The 17,867-nt window shown below is 42.3% G+C and overlaps 2 gene segments (V, D, J or C); both read left to right on the forward strand.

Moving 5' to 3' along the window:
- Positions 1-552: 552 nt before the first annotated feature.
- Positions 553-17,867, forward strand: part of LOC104649873 (immunoglobulin kappa variable 2-28-like) — a 63,455-nt gene continuing 46,140 nt past the window's right edge. The window contains 1 exon segment of the V gene segment in view: positions 553-707. Coding sequence covers positions 659-707 — 49 coding nt within the window.
- LOC104650005 (immunoglobulin kappa variable 1-9-like) lies at positions 9,692-11,548 on the forward strand. The segment is given in 2 exon segments: positions 9,692-9,882; positions 10,006-11,548. Coding segments are annotated over 2 exon segments (303 nt in total).

A 17,867-nucleotide genomic window follows, 5' to 3' on the forward strand; every position in this document is an offset into this window, starting at 1 on the left:
TACCTGAGGCATAAAATTTGTTCCCCCTTTCCTGTTACTCAAGCTGGGCTCTTGGCTCTAAATGTAGGAGATTCACATCATTCTTCCTGTGAGGCCCTTGGAGAGAGTGCTCATATGGGGCTCACTTGCCAGGAGCCAGGGGAGGGCAGATTCCAACACTTGCATCGGACATTCTCAAACAGTTATCCTGGAAGCAGCAGATACCAGACAACTCTTGAACTGGCTCAAGGCTGTTTTTTATTTGTAGGTTCTCTGTCCAGCAGCACTTGTGGGTATGGGGCAGTTTCCTTCTCTAGATTAGCTGAGTAGGAGCTCAGCAGGGTGGCATTCACCTCCCAGAGGTGCATCATAGAGGCACATTTCCACATAGTCAGGGTCCTTGTGCTTTCTTAGAGTCATGCCCTACACAGTGTGTCCCTGCCCAGGGTTCCATCTTTCCCTGTCAGATTCCTATTTCCTTGACTACAGTTAGAGTTGACTTGATCGTCGCTTGTGCACAAGAAAGACATCCTCCCCCCAGTTGGCCTTTTCCACCCCACTACACCCATCAGGGGATTTGCATATTGTCCCCTAGGGAACGCCTTCCCTTGTGAGTTTTAGATAAAAGCTCAGCTCTAACCTTGCCTTGACTGATCAGGACTCCTCAGTTCTCCTCACAATGAGGCTCCCTGCTCAGCTCCTGGGGCTGCTCATGCTCTGGGTCCCTGGTAAGCACAGAAGGAGATGAGGGAGGAAGATGGGGTGGGAAAGTGAGCTCTGGGGTCCCCACATCCTCCCACATCAATTCTCACCATGTGTTACTGGCCTATGATCTATGCTTCAAGAAAGGGAATTAGATATTTTTTTCTTGATAATTAGAAACCACCCAATGACCAGTGCTCTCATTAAGATTTTTAAAAAACATAAAACCCTCTTGTGCCTTATAAATATTGTGTTCATTCTGGAATGTTTATTGTTTATGGTATAAATGAATTTTTTTTTTTAAAAAAAACTAACTTGAGATGAATGACATAAGAGAAATCATAAAATTTACTAATAGTGTTTATATATAACCTTGCACTTCTCTCATAATTTCAGGATCCAGTGGGGATATTGTGATGACCCAGACTCTACTCTCCCTGCCTGTCACCCCTAGAGAGCCAGCCTCCATCTCCTGCAGGTCTAGTCAGAGCCTCCTGCATAGTAATGGAAACACCTATTTGTCTTGGTACCTACAGAAGCCAGGCCAGCCTCCACAGCTTCTAATCTATAAAGTTTCCAACAGGGCCTCTGGAGTCCCAGACAGGTTCAGTGGCAGTGGCTCAGGGACAGATTTCACACTGAAAATCAGCAGAGTAGAGGCTGAGGATGTTGGAGTTTATTACTGCATGCAAGTTACACAAACTCCTCCCACAGTGCTACATCCTCGAACAAATACCTCCCTGCCTGGTTGGTCCAGCTGCCCACAAGTTCTACTCGTCTGGGGAGGAGCTGAGCAGTGTCTCTGAGTCTGCAGAAGAGAAGGCTGTTGGAACCAGCCTTCACAGGGCAGGGTTTGCTGCTGAGGATGCTGGTTCATGAGAGCCTCAGCAGTACCACAGATCCCACCTCAGATCCCACAGGCCCTGGCAGCTGCCAGTCTGGTGAAGGCATTGGCAGGAGAAGTCACAGATCACACATGGAATAAAGCAGCTCTGAAGAAGGGAGAGTGAGTGAAAACCCACATCCTGACCCTCTCTGTCTTGCCCACATTTGTCTAGTACATGCAGCTGTCAGAATAGCCAGACCTTGGATGCAGCTGAGTGACAACACAAGTGGAACACACATGGGAAATGACCAACTTGAGGTTTTTTACACACACGATGACATTTAGTCATATTGGGAAAGTCATAGTCGCCTATCTTCCAAATTCTGCTCTCTGACTACCACTAAACCCTCTTCTCCAGTGTCTTACAGGAGACACTGGAGTCATACCTCCTTTCTACAAAAGCTGTCTGCAGGGAGGTATGACTAAGAACACTTAGTAAAAATGTTTGATGTTGGATTATTCTGATAGATTTTGTAAACTCATGGCAGGTGTGAGATCAAACGATTGATTACTCTCAATAATTATTTACCAATGGAAAAGAGAATTTTTACAATTCTAAAAGTGGCCTTTGAAAAAAATTGCCTAAATACAAATAGGGAAAATATAAAGTTTATTTCAAGTACAGAATCAACCATTCAGAATTAGGTGAGATTTTTAGTTCTCTTCCAAATTCTAAAAGTTTTGAAAGTATTAGGCTAAGTACTATTTTAGAGTAGAAATTTATTAGTATGTTTTCATAAGAAAAGTTTTCAAAGAATACAGAAATGTATTCTTTTCACATGATTACATCATAACCTGAAAATCAATTTGAATCTGTATTTTAGTTTTAAATGCATGGAGCATCTATACTTTTCATAGATTTTATTAAATACAGTGTTCTAAATGAAACTGAACCTAATAGTGAGTCATGTGAGCTACATGTCATAACATTGTGTCATAGACAAAAAACAATGACTGAATCAACAGAAGAGTCACTTCAGGCTAAGGTTATAAGGTATACTTGAGATGATTATTTACTCCAAGATAACAGATTCCATAGTACAGACAATAAAAATTCCAAAGTTTCATTTCTGTTGGGTTTAAAAATTGTATGGTAATACTTTTATAGATATCAATCACACAGGAGCCATCAAATGAAAAAAAAAAAAAAGGTGACACAGTACGTTTTTAAAATTACTGACAAATGCATCACTGAGCTTGAAAGGCATTATACAAAATGCAGTTAAAGAACACAAAGTGCCGGGCGTGGGGGCTCACGCCTGTAATCCCAGCACTTTGGAAGGCCGAGGCGGGTGGATCACGAGGTCAAGAGATCGAGACCACCCTGGTCAACATGGTGAAACCCTGTCTCTACTAAAAATACAAAAAAATTAGCGGGCATGGTGGTTTGTGCCTGTAATCCCAGCTACTCAGGAGGCTGAGGCAGGAGAATTGCCTGAACCCAGGAGGCGGAGGTTGCGGTGAGCCGAGACCGCGCCATTGCACTCCAGCCTGGGTGACAAGAGCGAAACTCCGTCTCAAAAAAAAAAAAAAAAAAAAAAAAAAAAAAAAAAAAAAAAAGAATACAAAGTGTGGCGGGGCGCTGTGGCTCACGCCTGTAATCCCAGCACTTTGGGAGGATGAGGCAGGCAGATCCCCTAAGATCAGGAGTTCAAGACCAATGTGGTCTACATGGTGAAACCCTGTCTCTAATAAAAATACAAAAATTAGCCAGGCACGGTGGCATGCACCTATAATCCCAGTCACTCTGCCTGGAGACTAAGGCAGGCGAATTACTTTAACTCGGAATGTGGAGGTTGCAGTGAGCCAAGATTTAGCCACCTCACTTCAGCCTGGGCAATGGAGCAAGACTGTTTCAAAAAATAATAATTAATAAGATACAAAGTGTAAGTAGTCTGACCTGGAGCTAAGCAACGTTATTGTCACCTTCAGCCCTAGTGTGAGTGACATCGTCTAAGGAGCTTGAATTTCTACTTTGCTATGAGACATAGTTAGTCTCAACCAATTCAAGGAGGTTAGATATATTTAACAACAACAACAACAACAACAAAACCCCAAAGAACTTATACAATGCTGATGTAGCAAAGGGCTATACTCTCCAAACAAAATGGTGAAAGGTAAACAATCCCCTAAACCTGAGAGAAAATACAAGGAGAACCACAATTGGCTGGTACAAAGAAGCCTCTAGTTGCAGTTCACTAGATGGGACAAGGTTCTGTGTCTGTGCCGTGACAGTCCAGAGGCAGGCGGGTGGCCTTTGTGGTGTCGGGCGGCTCTGCTCCACGAGGTCACTCAGGTGGGCTGAGGCCACAACCATCCTCAGTGCACAGCTCTCCTCCTTCCTCACGCTCACTGCCCCCATGCTCATCCTCAGCAGCATGAATGGAACAGAGTGAGGGGAAAGCTGTTTTCTTCTAAAGATCAAAAAAGCTTGAACTTTCAAATAGAGATAAATGTTCTTTTTGCCTCAAGCGCACATTTGAGAAACCTTCCATTGAGCTGACCTGATGATAAACCCACATATTTTGTTTGTTTTAACCTGAAAATGTATTTATAGGATTCTTGGAAATAAATTTTTGACTATAAAATTATATTTATAGCAGCTTATTTCAAGTTATTATTTACTGTTTGATAATTACTACTAAAATGTTGTTGATTTTTTTAAAAAGCCATCTGTTGCACTAACTGTCCTTCACTGAAAATAATTTGTCCTTTTAACCTCCCCAGACTCCTTTTAAGCTCTTAAACTGATCTTTCTTCATAGATTCGATACGTTAAGTCAATTTATTATTTATGATGAATTTATTTACGTATTTATTTTTGCTATCAGAAGTAGAAATCCCATAAGTGGTTATGTCAAAGATCTGCCTTTACATGGCAGACGAACCCCCTAATACACAAGAATGCTAAGTTCTTAGAAACCCTGGGAAAGGAGAGGGCTAGTGTGGCATAATCATCTTGGAGCTACTAAGACAAGAATGACGTACAACAACCGGACCTCATTCTATAATGGTGTAGTACCGAGTATAATCCCCAAATAATGAGGTTTCATTCCAAGAAGGCTATGCATGTATCTTATTTGGGAAAAGGGCTTTTGCAGGTATAAATTAAGGAGCTTGAAACAGAGAGATGATCTTAATCGAGTGGGCCCTAAATGTGATCACACGTGTCCTGAGAAAAAAAGACATAGAGGGACACTTAACATAAACTGAAGAGGAGAAGGCAATGTGAACACAGAGTCAGAGATTGCAGTGATGTGACCACAGCCAAGGAGTGTAGGAAAAGTTGGCCAGGGTGGAACTGTGGACCTGTGTTACTTATAGCTAAATGATTATAAGCTTGCTTTGTTTTTTATACACTGAGATTTGTGCCACGAATCAAATACTGAATTAAAAAAAACTCCAAACTATCGTGCAGTAAAATAAAAGCAGAGATCAGAGGGTAACAGGAGGCCTATATAGTAAAGGCCGTCTGAGAGCACTTTATAACCGTGGAATGCTGTGCTGTGGTTGCAAGGCAGCAAAGACTGCTTTGGTCCCCTGATCTCTTCCCAACATAGGGTCTGCGTGAAGGTCTCATAAAGAGGGCTTGTGCAAGAACTCTGGGAAAGAATGCAACTTCTGCTCACAAGATTCAGGAGGTCTTTGCAGATGGGAGCTTGCAAGGTCAGAAAGCCTTGCAGGGCAGAGATAACTGGAACGCCATAGATTCTGCCTATGTTCTCAGAATATGGAGTCATTCTGATTGCTTTGTGTCCACAGTGCTCGAGAGATAAAAGCCCCTTGATGCATTGTGTGTGGTCAAATGTTATGGTGCCTTATCGGCAGTGCCTCTTGGCCGACGTACCTGGATAGACAATGGGTGGTAAAAACTCAGTGTCCTTAGCATTTCTTAGAAGAACCACATTTTCTATTGAATGTTGCAGACACATGCCCTTCCCCATCCCCCCACTATCTTCTTTCTCAACCTCCCTCCCCACAGCCTGCAAGATTAATAAGATAATGCACCCAATAAAGGCATGTGAAGTCCAGAGCTCAGTGCCAATGCGGATCACCCCTCGTGAGACTGTGTTAGACCCCTGGACCCATGCTGTGAACTTCTTCTCTTGTCTCTGTCTTATTTCTTTTCTCACTACCTCATCACCACTGGGACATGACACATGGCACCCACGTACAGGGTTGGGCTGGTTCCCAGCAATGGAAAGCTGAAGCCACTGGAAGCTGGAAGAGCTAAATCAGACTCCTCCCTAGAGCTTCTGAAGGAGCCAGACTTGATAACTCCAAGATCTCAGCCCAGTGAAACTGATTCTGGATTTCTGGTCTCCAGAGCTATGAGAGATGCTATTTCTGTTGTTTTAAGCTATCACATTTTTTGAGAACTTGTTACAGTACCCTAGGACACTAACACAAATGGGCTTAGGGAAAACCTAGACTAAAGGTGCTTTGTTGATTTGCAATGGCCTTCCTTAAATTTCTAATACTAGAAATAAATAGATTGGTGGAAAATTTTGTGATTGAAGAAATATACATAAATTCTACAGTGTACAGAGAGGCATCTGTTAGTTATAAATATGGACAAATGTAGTTGAAATGATATATGACTAGTAATATCTCACATAACATTCTGAGTTATTCAAGGCAGCATAAAAGGTGCATTAGATTCTCTTCTCATGTATGTGTGTGTGTCTATACATGTATGTACACCTCATGGTGCATCAGCTTGTACAACCCTCAGGACACCCCTTCATATCCTCAGTGCCCCATTTCACACATAAGGAAACTGTTCATGAGAGCACATGGCTGAACTTGGAATCTAGGACTGTCTGACCTTAACTATGTTCCTTCCACAGAGCCACATTCATTCCACGGAGGAACCCACAACCTATAAAACCAGAGATGAGACAAAGCTAGAGATGCAGGGTGGATTTCTTAACACAAGGTCAATGCTAACTCTGCTTGTCATCACGCTGACACTCAGCTTAAACTCTCTGACTCTTGTCAAAAGTGACAGCAAAAGGTGACAACATAGAACTGTTTGGGAGAACAGAGGACAATGATACACTCAGGGAAGCAGACACCCCCTCCCCTTGCATTGGTTTCCTGTTGCTGCTGTAACAAATTACCACAACCTTACTGGCTCCACATTACATAAGTGTATTATATTACTTTCTGGAGGTCAGAAGTCTCAATGAAGTAAAATCAAGAAGTAATAAAGGCTGTATTCATTCCGGAGGCTTCAGGAGAGACAATCCAATCTACAGCTTTCCATCTTTCAGATGTTCCCATATTCCTGGCTCCATGGCCCCTCCTTACCTCATTCCAGCATCCCTCTCCATTGTCCCAGATCCATTCTGGCAGTGATGCTACTCCCTCTCTATTATAAGAAACTTTGTGATTATGCTGGTCTCATCCAGATAATTCAGAATACTTTCCTGACCTCCAAATTCTTATCCATGTCTGCCAAGTAATTTTTGACATATTTATAAGTAATAATCATAGATTCCAGATATTAGAACAATGTTGTCTTTAGGGAAGTGCATTATTCATTCCACAAACAATTCTCATCATCCCCACAATAGTCTTGCCCAAAGGTAGAATAAAAATGTCATAAGGCAGATTTATGAGGCAATAGACCTAGAAAAAAACCTGAGATTCCAGGATTCTCTGATGTGTGGATCTCAGATTCTGGGGGGATTCTGATTCTCTGCTCTGAGTGGACTCCATGGTGTGCAGCCATTTGTGGAAGGCTTCTTTGATTTTGTGACCTAGAAAAAATGACTCTCTGCTAAAAACAAATCTAAGGAAGACTAGCAAAGGGAATCTAAATATTTCTTAAATTTTCTGAATTTTCTTATACATTAAAACATGAGAGATGGCAGTGATTCAAACCAAAAATGTCTTCCAAGAATGAGGATTTTCCCAAAGTTTTAGGTTGGGTCCCCCCAGTGAGAAGGATGACAAAGATTTCCATGCAGGCAGTGTATTTACAAAGTGCAGGAAATAAGCAAGTGAGCAAGGGAGGGAAGGAGGGACAGTGAAACATCCCTCAGCAAGGAGCCACCTCTGAGGATAACAAGAGCTCAAGCCCACACAGGGACACAGGAAAAAATGCCTCTGTTATTCTACCAGAGAAGTGAGGGAACTGGGCTATATCTACACCCCCCATGTAATTGCTGATTGATAGCGGTCCTAGAGGATGTTAATTTTAGGCGTAAGGTCTGTCACATTTGCAGGCAGAGCTGCCTTCCCCAGCTTCAGTGAGAGCAGTAAGGGCAAACAGAGCCACAGAGAGTCAGCTGAAGTACAATGAATTGAAGCACCAAGGTGTAGTAATAACGACTGCTAAAATTACACAGAAAAAAAAAAACGTACATTTGAATCTAGAGATGTATCTGTCTGAATCTGGACATCTGGATCCTGGCAGGCTGTTTGGTAGCCATTTCCCTAAAATTGAGTCCCTTGGAGAAGCAGCAGGAGGTTTATGCACAGGCGGCACTATCTCGGTCTGGTCACTCCTAGTTGTGCATGAGAAATCCTCCCTGAAGTCCCTGGGCGTCAGTCCACTGATACTGATGCAGTTGGCTGCACTGCCCCTGCTGCTGAAGCAGGCCAACATGCCCTGGGCAAGGGCAGCTGTGTGATTTTTTGAGGTTCAAATCAGTGCTTAAGGTTTACCTGGATTCAAAATATTTTTTTCATCTACATGGGCAGCAGCATGGCAGGAAATGGAGACTCTCTCTAAATGGATGTGAGACAGGGGTCAGGATGGTGTCCTCACTCACTGCTGAAGAGTAAAAGAGGAAAGGGTTACTGATGGTGCACGGCAAGAACATGCACTGAGCAGCAGCCGCCCTCACTAAGGAGAGAGGGTTCACTGACCCAACCTTTCCCCATGGCCTCCCCCTCACCTGCTCTCCAGAAAGCCAGACTATAGGGCTGATGCATCTGAGACCCCAGAAACAGAGTGGTGGGGAGTGGAGCTCAGAGCATTACCCAGAAAATGTGGCCTTTCTCATCCTGCTTTGAAACGATTCTTTGAGCCTAGATTGATTGAGGGCTTCAAGTGGTTCCTAATCCAGCCTCCTAAAGTTAGTGAGTAGAACAGAGATTTTAATTGAAATAATCAGACTTGGCATCACTAGTCAGCCCTCCATGCTGGTGACCATAAGAAAACATACCCAAATGCAGGAAAAATGATAGAATATAAGGATCCTTATGCCAAGAATCAGATGCAAAACATTTAGCCCTGGGTTTAAAGAGACCCATAGCTCTGGATAATGGCAGAATTATGGGTGGCTTAAGTATCATCTGTGCATCTTCAGCTAATCACGGTTTCTTATACTGTTAAGAACAGTGGCTAAAGTTTATTAGCAAATTCTATTGAATTTATTAAACACACTTCTGATGAAGTCTTAAATTTTCATTTAATAAACAAACATTTTAACACTGACAGACTTTTTTTTTTTTTTTTTTTGAGACGGAGTTTTGCTCTTGTTACCCAGGCTGGGGTGCAATGGCGCGATCTCGGCTCACCGCAACCTCCGCCTCCTGGGTTCAGGCAATTCTCCTGCCTCAGCCTCCTGAGTAGCTGGGATTACAGGCATACGTCACCATGCCCAGCTAATTTTTTTTTTTATATATTTTTAGTAGAGACGGGGTTTCACCATGTTGACCAGGATGGTCTCGATCTCTTGACCTCGTGATCCACCCGCCTCGGCCTCCCAAAGTGCTGGGATTACAGGCTTGAGCCACCGCGCCCGGCCAGACATTGTTAGTATAGCACTAAATACTTTTGCACTCATCAAATTCATTTGAGAGAGATATTGTTATACAGCACTAAACACTTTTCGAGTCATCAAATTCCTTAGAGAGAAACTGAAATTAATGACAGCCCCACATTCTACAACTTTATTATGAATTTTCCGCCAAAATGATGCTTCCCTATATACTCCTAATACAAGTATAAAATACGCTAGGTTCCCATAAATTTTGAAAATTCACAACAAAATATGTTCTGTAACCGTGTGACCCCAAAGAACAATGTATTTTCTCAAGGTAAATCTGAGCTGCCTGGTCTGACCTGGGACCCTGGGGACACTGCCCCTGTGCTGAGTTACTGAGATGAGCCAGCCCTGCAGCTGTGCCCAGCCTGCCCCATACCCTGCTGATTTGCATGTCCCAGAATGCAGCCCCTTGCTCTGCACACTTATTAATAGGCTGGTCACACCCCGTGCAGGAGTCAGTCCCAGTCAGGACATAGTATGGACATGAGGGTCCCCGCTCAGCTCCTGGGGCTCCTGCTGCTCTGGCTTCCAGGTAAGGAGGGAGAACACTGGGAATTTACTCAGCCAGTGTGCTCAGTCCTGCTGGAACTACAGGGAAGTCCTCTGATAACATGATTCATAGTATGAATATTTGTTTTTATGTTTCCAATCTCAGGTACCAGATGTGACATCCAGATGACCCAGTCTCCATCCTTTTTGTCTGCATCTGTAGGAGACAGAGTCACCATTACTTGTCAGGCGAGTCAGGGCATTGGCAGTTATTTAGCCTGGTATCAGCAGAAACCAGGGAAAGCTCCTGGGGTCCTGATCTATGCTGCATGTAGTTTGCAAACTGGGATTCCCTCTTGGTTCAGTGGCAGTGGATCTGGGACAGATTTCACTCTCACCATCAGCAGCCTGTAGCCTGAAGATGTTGCAACTTATTGCCGTCAACAGCATTACGGTAAACCTCCCACAGTGTTACAAGTCATAACATAAACCCCCAAGGAAGCAGATTTGTGAGGCGGGGCTGCCCCAGATGCTCCTCCTGGTGCCTCTATCTGCTGAGAGTATTTCTCATACTCAGTCAGGTTTTGAAAGTCATTGGGAGATTATTATAGAGGGGGTCATGGAGGCTTCTCTAAACCCTAAGCCTCTTCCGCCCTCATCCCCAGCAGAAAAGATGTGACAATGCTTTTCTTGTCTTGATTCAATAAAAAAGAGAGGGAGGTTCACTTGAGGAGTCTGTATATTGAGATAATTGAAATTCATACGGCACAACAGTAGCTACTCTCGAGATGAGCTGAGATTGCACCACTGCACTCCAGCCTGGGTGACACAGCAAGACTCTGTCTAAAAATAAAATAAAAGTTTCTGCCTGTTAAAAAAAAATTCCGAGGAGAAATTGTTGAAATTGAATAAATTGGAGTCTAAAAGACAGTTTTTTTGAAGCCTATGGTATGTTATTCATGAAGCAGGTACTAGAGACGGGATTCTCAGGTGCTCCTCCAGAAGCCAGAGTGCAGCTGCCTCTGTTGGTATGTGCTGAGTACCAGTGTGATGATCCTCAGACCTGTCCGCGAAGCACAGGGCCGGGGGTGCTGATGCTCTCAGTTGCCTGCAGCACCTCTCTAGGTGATTCTTCCGTTCACACCTGACTCCACGTGTTTTATTTCAGGTGTCAGTGTTCATGAACCTACCACTCTGACTTCCAAATCTCATGGAAGGGCCTCTCATTGAGCAACTCTAAAGAAACCAGAGTGAGAAAAGGGGTTTTGGAAAATGTGCTTCCGGAAGCGATAGTAATGATGGGGAATTGACAGCTGACAGGCAAGTAAGGTGACTCTTTCCATAAGTCCCAAAAGTTTGCCAGTTAAAAGTTGTCCCAGAATACATTTAAATGTGCTTTCAAGTTTCACAAGCAAGTTTGGGATCACAGCAAGAAAGCTTTACTATGTCACAGATAAAATTGGAAAATCAGGAAATTGTATGAAATATACAATGAAGTTGTGTGTGATGGTTCAAGCCTGTAATTCTGTGATAGTTAATACTGAGTGTCAACTTGCTAAGACTGAAGGATGTAAGTACTGTTCCTTGCTGTGTCTGCGAGGGTGTTGCTAAAGGAGGGTAATATTTGAGTCAGTGGGCTGGGGAAGGCAGATCCACCCTTAATCTGCGTGGACACAATCCAATCAACTGCCACCATGGCTAGACTACAAGCAGGCTTGGCTCCTGGGGCTCCTGCTGCTCTGGCTCCCAGGTAAGGAAGGAACATTAGGAATTTACTCAGACAGTATGCTAAGCACTACCTGTCTCTTCAGGGAGAGCTTCTTATAACATGATTGATTGTGTAGATGTTTGTTTTTATATTTTCAATCTCAGGTGCCAGATGTGACATCCAGATGACCCAATCTCCATCCTTCCTGTCTGCATCTGCGGGAGACAGAGTCACCATCACCTGCCAGGTGAGTCAGGGAATTAGCAATGAATTACCCTGGTATCAGCAGAAACCAGGGAAAGCCCCTACGCTCTTGATCTTTGCTGCAACCCGATTGCAGTCGGGAATCCCATCTCAGTTTAGTGGCCCTGGATCTGGGACAGATTTCACTCTCAACATCAGCAGCCTGCAGCCTGATGATTTTGCCACTTATTACTGTCAACAGGATTACAGTTACCCTCCCACAGTGTTGCAGGTCATAACAATAACCACCCAGTGAAGCAGATGTGTGAGACTGGGCTGCCACAGCTGCTTCTCCTGGTGCCCCCATCTGCTGAGAGCAACTCTCAGATTGCAGTCAAGCTTTGAAGGTCACTGGAAAGTTTTGCTAGAAGGGATGGCCTCCTCTATACCTTAACTGTCTTTCCTTCTCCTCATACCCAGCATCACAAACATGGAAAAGCCTGTCCTGATTTCATTAAGAAGAGATTACTACACCAGAGGAGTCTGGGTTATGGTGTGAGTTTCAATTAATATCTTAAAAAACGAAGCCACTCTTGGAATTTCAAGTAGAATTTTTTTCTAAATACAGGAAATGGGAGTCTAAATGACAGCATATAAAAGGCTTTGGGGCATGGTAGTCAAAGATGCAAATACTAGAACAGAAGAATAATCTGGGCCTCCCCTAGAATTCACAGTGCATCTGCCACAGAAGGTATGATTGCCAATCACGTGGTTTCAGACATGTCTGAGAAGCCCCAATTTGGGGCTGCTGATGCTCTGCCGGAAGACCTGCCCGAATTCTATAGCATTTGCTTACTATGCCAGAGAGAACTTTATAAGATAAGTACTCTTATCTAACGAGGATTTGCTTATAGTCTTAGGTTGAGTTTCTAAGGACAAAGATTTCCTTGTAAGCACACTAATTACAAGCTGCAGGAAACCCTCAGACTGAAGACACAAAGTGAAGCAAGGAAGAGATGACAGATGGTGAAAGGCCTGACAGCAAGCAACTACCCATGAGGGCCACAAGAGCTGAAGCCCACATGGAAACACAAAAGAATGCCTCTGGGCTATTCCAACTGAGAGCTGAGGGAGCTGGGGTGTTTATACACCTCACCTGATCTCACTGATTGAAGGCTGTTCTAGGGAATGCTCATTTCAGGTCCTGAGGTCTATCATACTTGCAGTCAGAGCTGCTTCCTCAGCTTCAGAGACAACATGGCCATGGAGGGGGGGTCAGCAGAAGTAGAGTGAATGAAAAGGGTTATGGGTAAAGATGAAGACTGCAACATTCATGAAGAAAAGGTGAAGTTGTTAAATCTGGAAGAGGTGCATGTTCTCAAACTCATGGGCTCAAGCCACCCATCTGATGGGGCCTCCCAGCGTGAGGGGTATGAGCCATTGCGCCAGGTCAGCACCCCTGTTTATGTTCCCGTCACCTGCCAGTCTTGACTCTCATAAACAACAGGAGAATGAGGAGGTACTAAAGCTCTGTGAGTGAAAAATTGGGATGAAAGGAAAAGAAGAACTGAGCTCATCTTAATCCTCCTTCCTTGCCTACATTTGTTTAAATACATTGAGCAAAACAGCCAGGTAATTGATTATTTCTGGCAAAATATGTTGAATACATCTTAGGGTTTAACAGTTTTGGGTGCATTTTAAAGAAAATACTTGGTTATATGTAAAATTGGTATTTTCTTGCTTTTTAAATTCCTGTGGCTTCTATTTATCACTGTTCTCCACTCCATGAGACAGTAGAGACAGAATTTTCCACTAGTTTTTCTCAGGGGAGCTGGCTGAGGACAATCAGTAACATCTTGGTTGTGAGCGTCAAATAGATTTTGTTATTTCATAGCAGACACAAGATCCTAGTACTAAAACTCTTTGATTACAATTACTTCTTGCTGATAGAAAAAGGGAGTTCTTGAAATTTCAAAAGTTGATTTTAAAAATAAAATGTATATTCTGGAAGGTGCAGTACACTAAAGGTGTAGTATTTACCACGGATCACAGAGGAAACACAGGATAATGTAGACTTTTTTATTTTCCAACTTTCGGAATTTGAGATTGGGCCGACTGCAGAAAAGGGAGCATGGAGAGAACACAGGGGAGGTCAGATGTTGTTCAATTAAACTGCCTTTGGCTTGCGGTGAGTGGGGTTGTGGCTGGTGGTGGGCATGGTATTTGATGATATGGATTCCAAAAGGGGCCAAATATGTTTCTGTGAAGAACCACAGAGTTGAAGGCACTGCTGCCTAGTTTCCTAGGTAAAGCCTGTGCCACTGGGAGTCTCACAGGAAAGTAATGTCGTAAGTATTTAGGTCTGTGATCATCAAAGGTTTAGAAAAGTCCCTGGACAAGAATACCTGAGGTCATGCCACTCAGTCCTAGTCAAATCACAGCAGTTAAGCAGAGCTTCTGAAACTCTGGGTCCCTGGGTAAGAACAGGATTAAAATGATGTCTGAAAATGGGGTGTGTGGGTGAGTTCTAGGGCCTCCACAGTTTCCTATGTTTTTTTTTTTTTCAACCATGTGTTGCAGGCACACGGTCTATGCTCCAGGAAAGAGGATTAATATTGTTGTCTTATCAATAATCAGGATTCACCTCCAAGGAACATGACCACTGTTCTAACTAAGATCTTGAAAGTAAAGAGTTCCCTGCTGGCTGGTAAATAATGAGTTCATTTTAGAAAGTTTAAGTTTCATGATATAAATCAAAACTCAAGAATATATGCAACTGTAAATCAGTATCATAAGGGAAATCATGAAAATTGCAGCCACGTTTTGAGGGTCATGGAGAAATTTTGGTAGATTGTACTGAGATGGCTCCCTTGCATCCACTCACTTTCCTCCTCATCCCCAGCAGCACAGGCATGAAATACCAGTCTTGATTTAATAAAGAGATTTGACTACCTGAAAGTTGTCTGTGATGAGATAATTGGAATTCAAATAGCAAAAGAGAAGCCACTTTAGCTGTTTCATGAAGTAATTGTTTTAATTTATAGAATTAGTGTCTAAACTATAACTTTTCAAAGCCTTGTTGATGTTAATTAGGGAAGCAGATACTAGAGCCAGGATTCTCTGGTGCTCCTCCAGAAATGAGGGTGAACCCTCCCCTGCAGGTGTGGGCTGCCTAGCCATATGGTCCTTGGATCTTTCTGAGAAACCCAGAATGTTGGTGCTGATGCTGTCAGCCTCCTGCAGCATCTCTCTAGATGATTCTCTAGTTCTCAACGAAGCCGACTTTCAAATGTCGTGAAAGGATCCCTCACTGAACAACTCTACAGCAAAGTATAAAGGGAAAAGTGGTTCTGAAGAATGTGCTTTCAGAACTGATGGTCATGATGAGAAACTGACAGCTGAGAGTCCAACATGGTCAGTATTTTCACAAAATAGTGAAAAATTTTGCCAGTTACAGATGGCCTCAGAATACATTTGAATGTACTTTCACTTGTCACACAGCAAGACAATTTTATTAAGTCATAGACACAGCTTAAAAATCAGGTATGGCATATATAACAATCATTTTACAAACAAATGGAAAACCTTTCTTGATAAAAACAGAAACAACAGAATAACCTAAAGATTGGTGTAGCATTTTTTAAATTATGAAAATTCTTGGCTACTCAACGTGTATCCAGAATCCAGCAGCATCGTTAGCTCACTGAGAGCATGATACACATGCTACATAGCAGAACAACCTTCAGTTTGCTTAATGAAAATCTTCATTTAACAGTGGTAGTTGGTAACAGGTTATCTATAAAAGATTTAAGAAGCTATGTTCTATGTGATATTTATTTCAGCTAAAGAGATATCATGGTGGCAGGTGCCTGTAATCCCAGCTACTCAGGAGGCTGAGGCAGGAGAATCACTTGAACCCAGGTAGGCGGAGGTTACAATGATCCAAGGTGACACCACTGCCCTCCAGTCTGGGCAAAACTCTGTATATTATCATCACAATGAGGCTATTAAAAAATTTAATGGAAAGCCACATGTTGACACCATACCCAGCTTTATTTTTTAATCAATGCAACATGACATTTGAAAACAATTGGAAGATTTTAAAGGTAGAGAAACGTTATTTATCTATCCATGGAATACTAAAAAAACTTTGATGTTTAAATGGAGTAAAAGTTTGTAGGAAACTTAATAATTACCAAGGTGAAAGAATAAGTTAAAATTATATATATCTGTGTTCAAAATTATTAGACTTCATTCACCAGTTCAACTTGGTTTGGGGAGATTGCTCATTCCTGCAGCTTTCATTAGAATGTGGTGCCTGGGTAGATATTGTCCTTTAGCCCTGACCTCAGATGAATACAATTTATAGGTAGAGACAAGCTCAGCTCCCTGCAGCAGAACCCTCAGCTGAGCCCTGCCTTGAAGAGTCAAGTTAGTATTAAAAGGGATCCAAAAACACAATAAAACTTGATGTAATACACTGACTTTTAAGTAGTTGGTTGCCAATCATCTTTGGGCCTCATTACCTCAGTACCAATTTACTGTATCAGTTCATTCTCACATTGCTGTGAAGAAATAACAGATAACTGGCAATTTATAAAGAAAAGAGGTTTAATAGATTCACAGCTCCACAGGGCTGGAGAAGCTTCAAGAAACTTACAATCCTGGCAGAAGGCACCTCTTCACAGGGTAGCAGGAGTAAGAATGAGTCCAAGCAAAGGGGGAAACCCCTTATACAACATGTGGAAAAGCACCTCCATTATTTGATTACCTCCACCTGGCCCCTCCCTTGAAGGTGGGGATTATGGGTATTACAATTCAAGGAGAGATTATTTGGGTGCAGACACAGAGCCAAACCATATCAACAAATAATAAAAGATAAAATAAGAATGGAACAAAATAAATATTTTTGAGCCCTCTGGAACAATCATTGGATGAAATTATAAAGTTTACAATTATCTGGAGTCTATATTGACATGGTAATTACTTATTTAGGTAGATCTTATTCATCTTTTCTATTCTTGCTTTGGAAATTAGCCAACTCTAAAACCCAGAGATCATATGGTTTTCACATAGCATGGAATATAGCAGCCCTAGAAGAAATTGGAAATGAAATAGAAGAATTTATTTAACCTGCTCAGTCAAGACCACTGATTGCAATAAAAAATATCTAAGGCAAAAGAAAGAGAAGAATCTTGTTGATTAAGTGAAAAAGAAAATATTTGCTGCTAAATATTCTTGAGTATGCTTTGAAACAAGAGCAATCTTTTTAAGCTGGCATATAGTTTCAAGATACAATAAAGGAAATTTGTTTGAAATAAAAATTCTAACTTGTGGTCAGAATCGCAACTTAACAATTGAAGAATTTATAGCTTTTACAGAGACCTTTTTTTAAAAACAGGGCTCCTTTCCTGGGCAGTGAGAACTGACAGGATATCTTAGGGAAAATAAAAAACATATAAAACACAAAAGGTTCAGAGAGGCAATGGAATCATTGTTTCACCTTGTGCAGTTTAATTGCGGGTGATTAACATGCATGGGGGAAAGCCTTCATGCCAACGCAAGTGTCCACTAATCTCACATCTAAGTGTGTACATTATATATTTTTCTACTTTTCCATGAATAAGAAAAACAATAACTAAAAATTTAGAAAGAGATTCAGATGAGGAAGCTCTAGAATAGGATCTTGAAGAACCAGAAAGATGAGGCCTGTAAACAAGCATGTTTCGATTAGAAAGATTTTTTTTTCTCAGAAACAACACACATTCAAAGAGCCCACTCGGAGGCCCTGTGTATAGAATATTCATTTAAAAATGTATGTTCTAGTGAGTGAAAGTTTGTAATTAGTGAGATAATGCAGCCAGCGCCCATCCGAGATGCGTGGGAGTCTGAAATTGAATCCCGAGGACCTGGAGTTAACACAGAGGGAAGCTCCCAGGCTGCTGGGTTGATCTCAATTCTCACCCAAGAAAATGCTCACTTTTAATTAGAAAAATTGACCAATGAGGTCCAGGTGGAGAGCCAGGCTCTGTGACTCCGTCTCATCCATAGCAATGTGGGATTGAGCTATCTGGACTGAACCTACTCAACATGGTTGGACACACTTAAAACATGAACAAGCGTGGCCGGGCGCGGTG

This window comes from Saimiri boliviensis, chromosome 1, assembly GCF_048565385.1.
Source record: "Saimiri boliviensis isolate mSaiBol1 chromosome 1, mSaiBol1.pri, whole genome shotgun sequence".
Taxonomy (NCBI): domain Eukaryota; kingdom Metazoa; phylum Chordata; class Mammalia; order Primates; family Cebidae; genus Saimiri; species Saimiri boliviensis.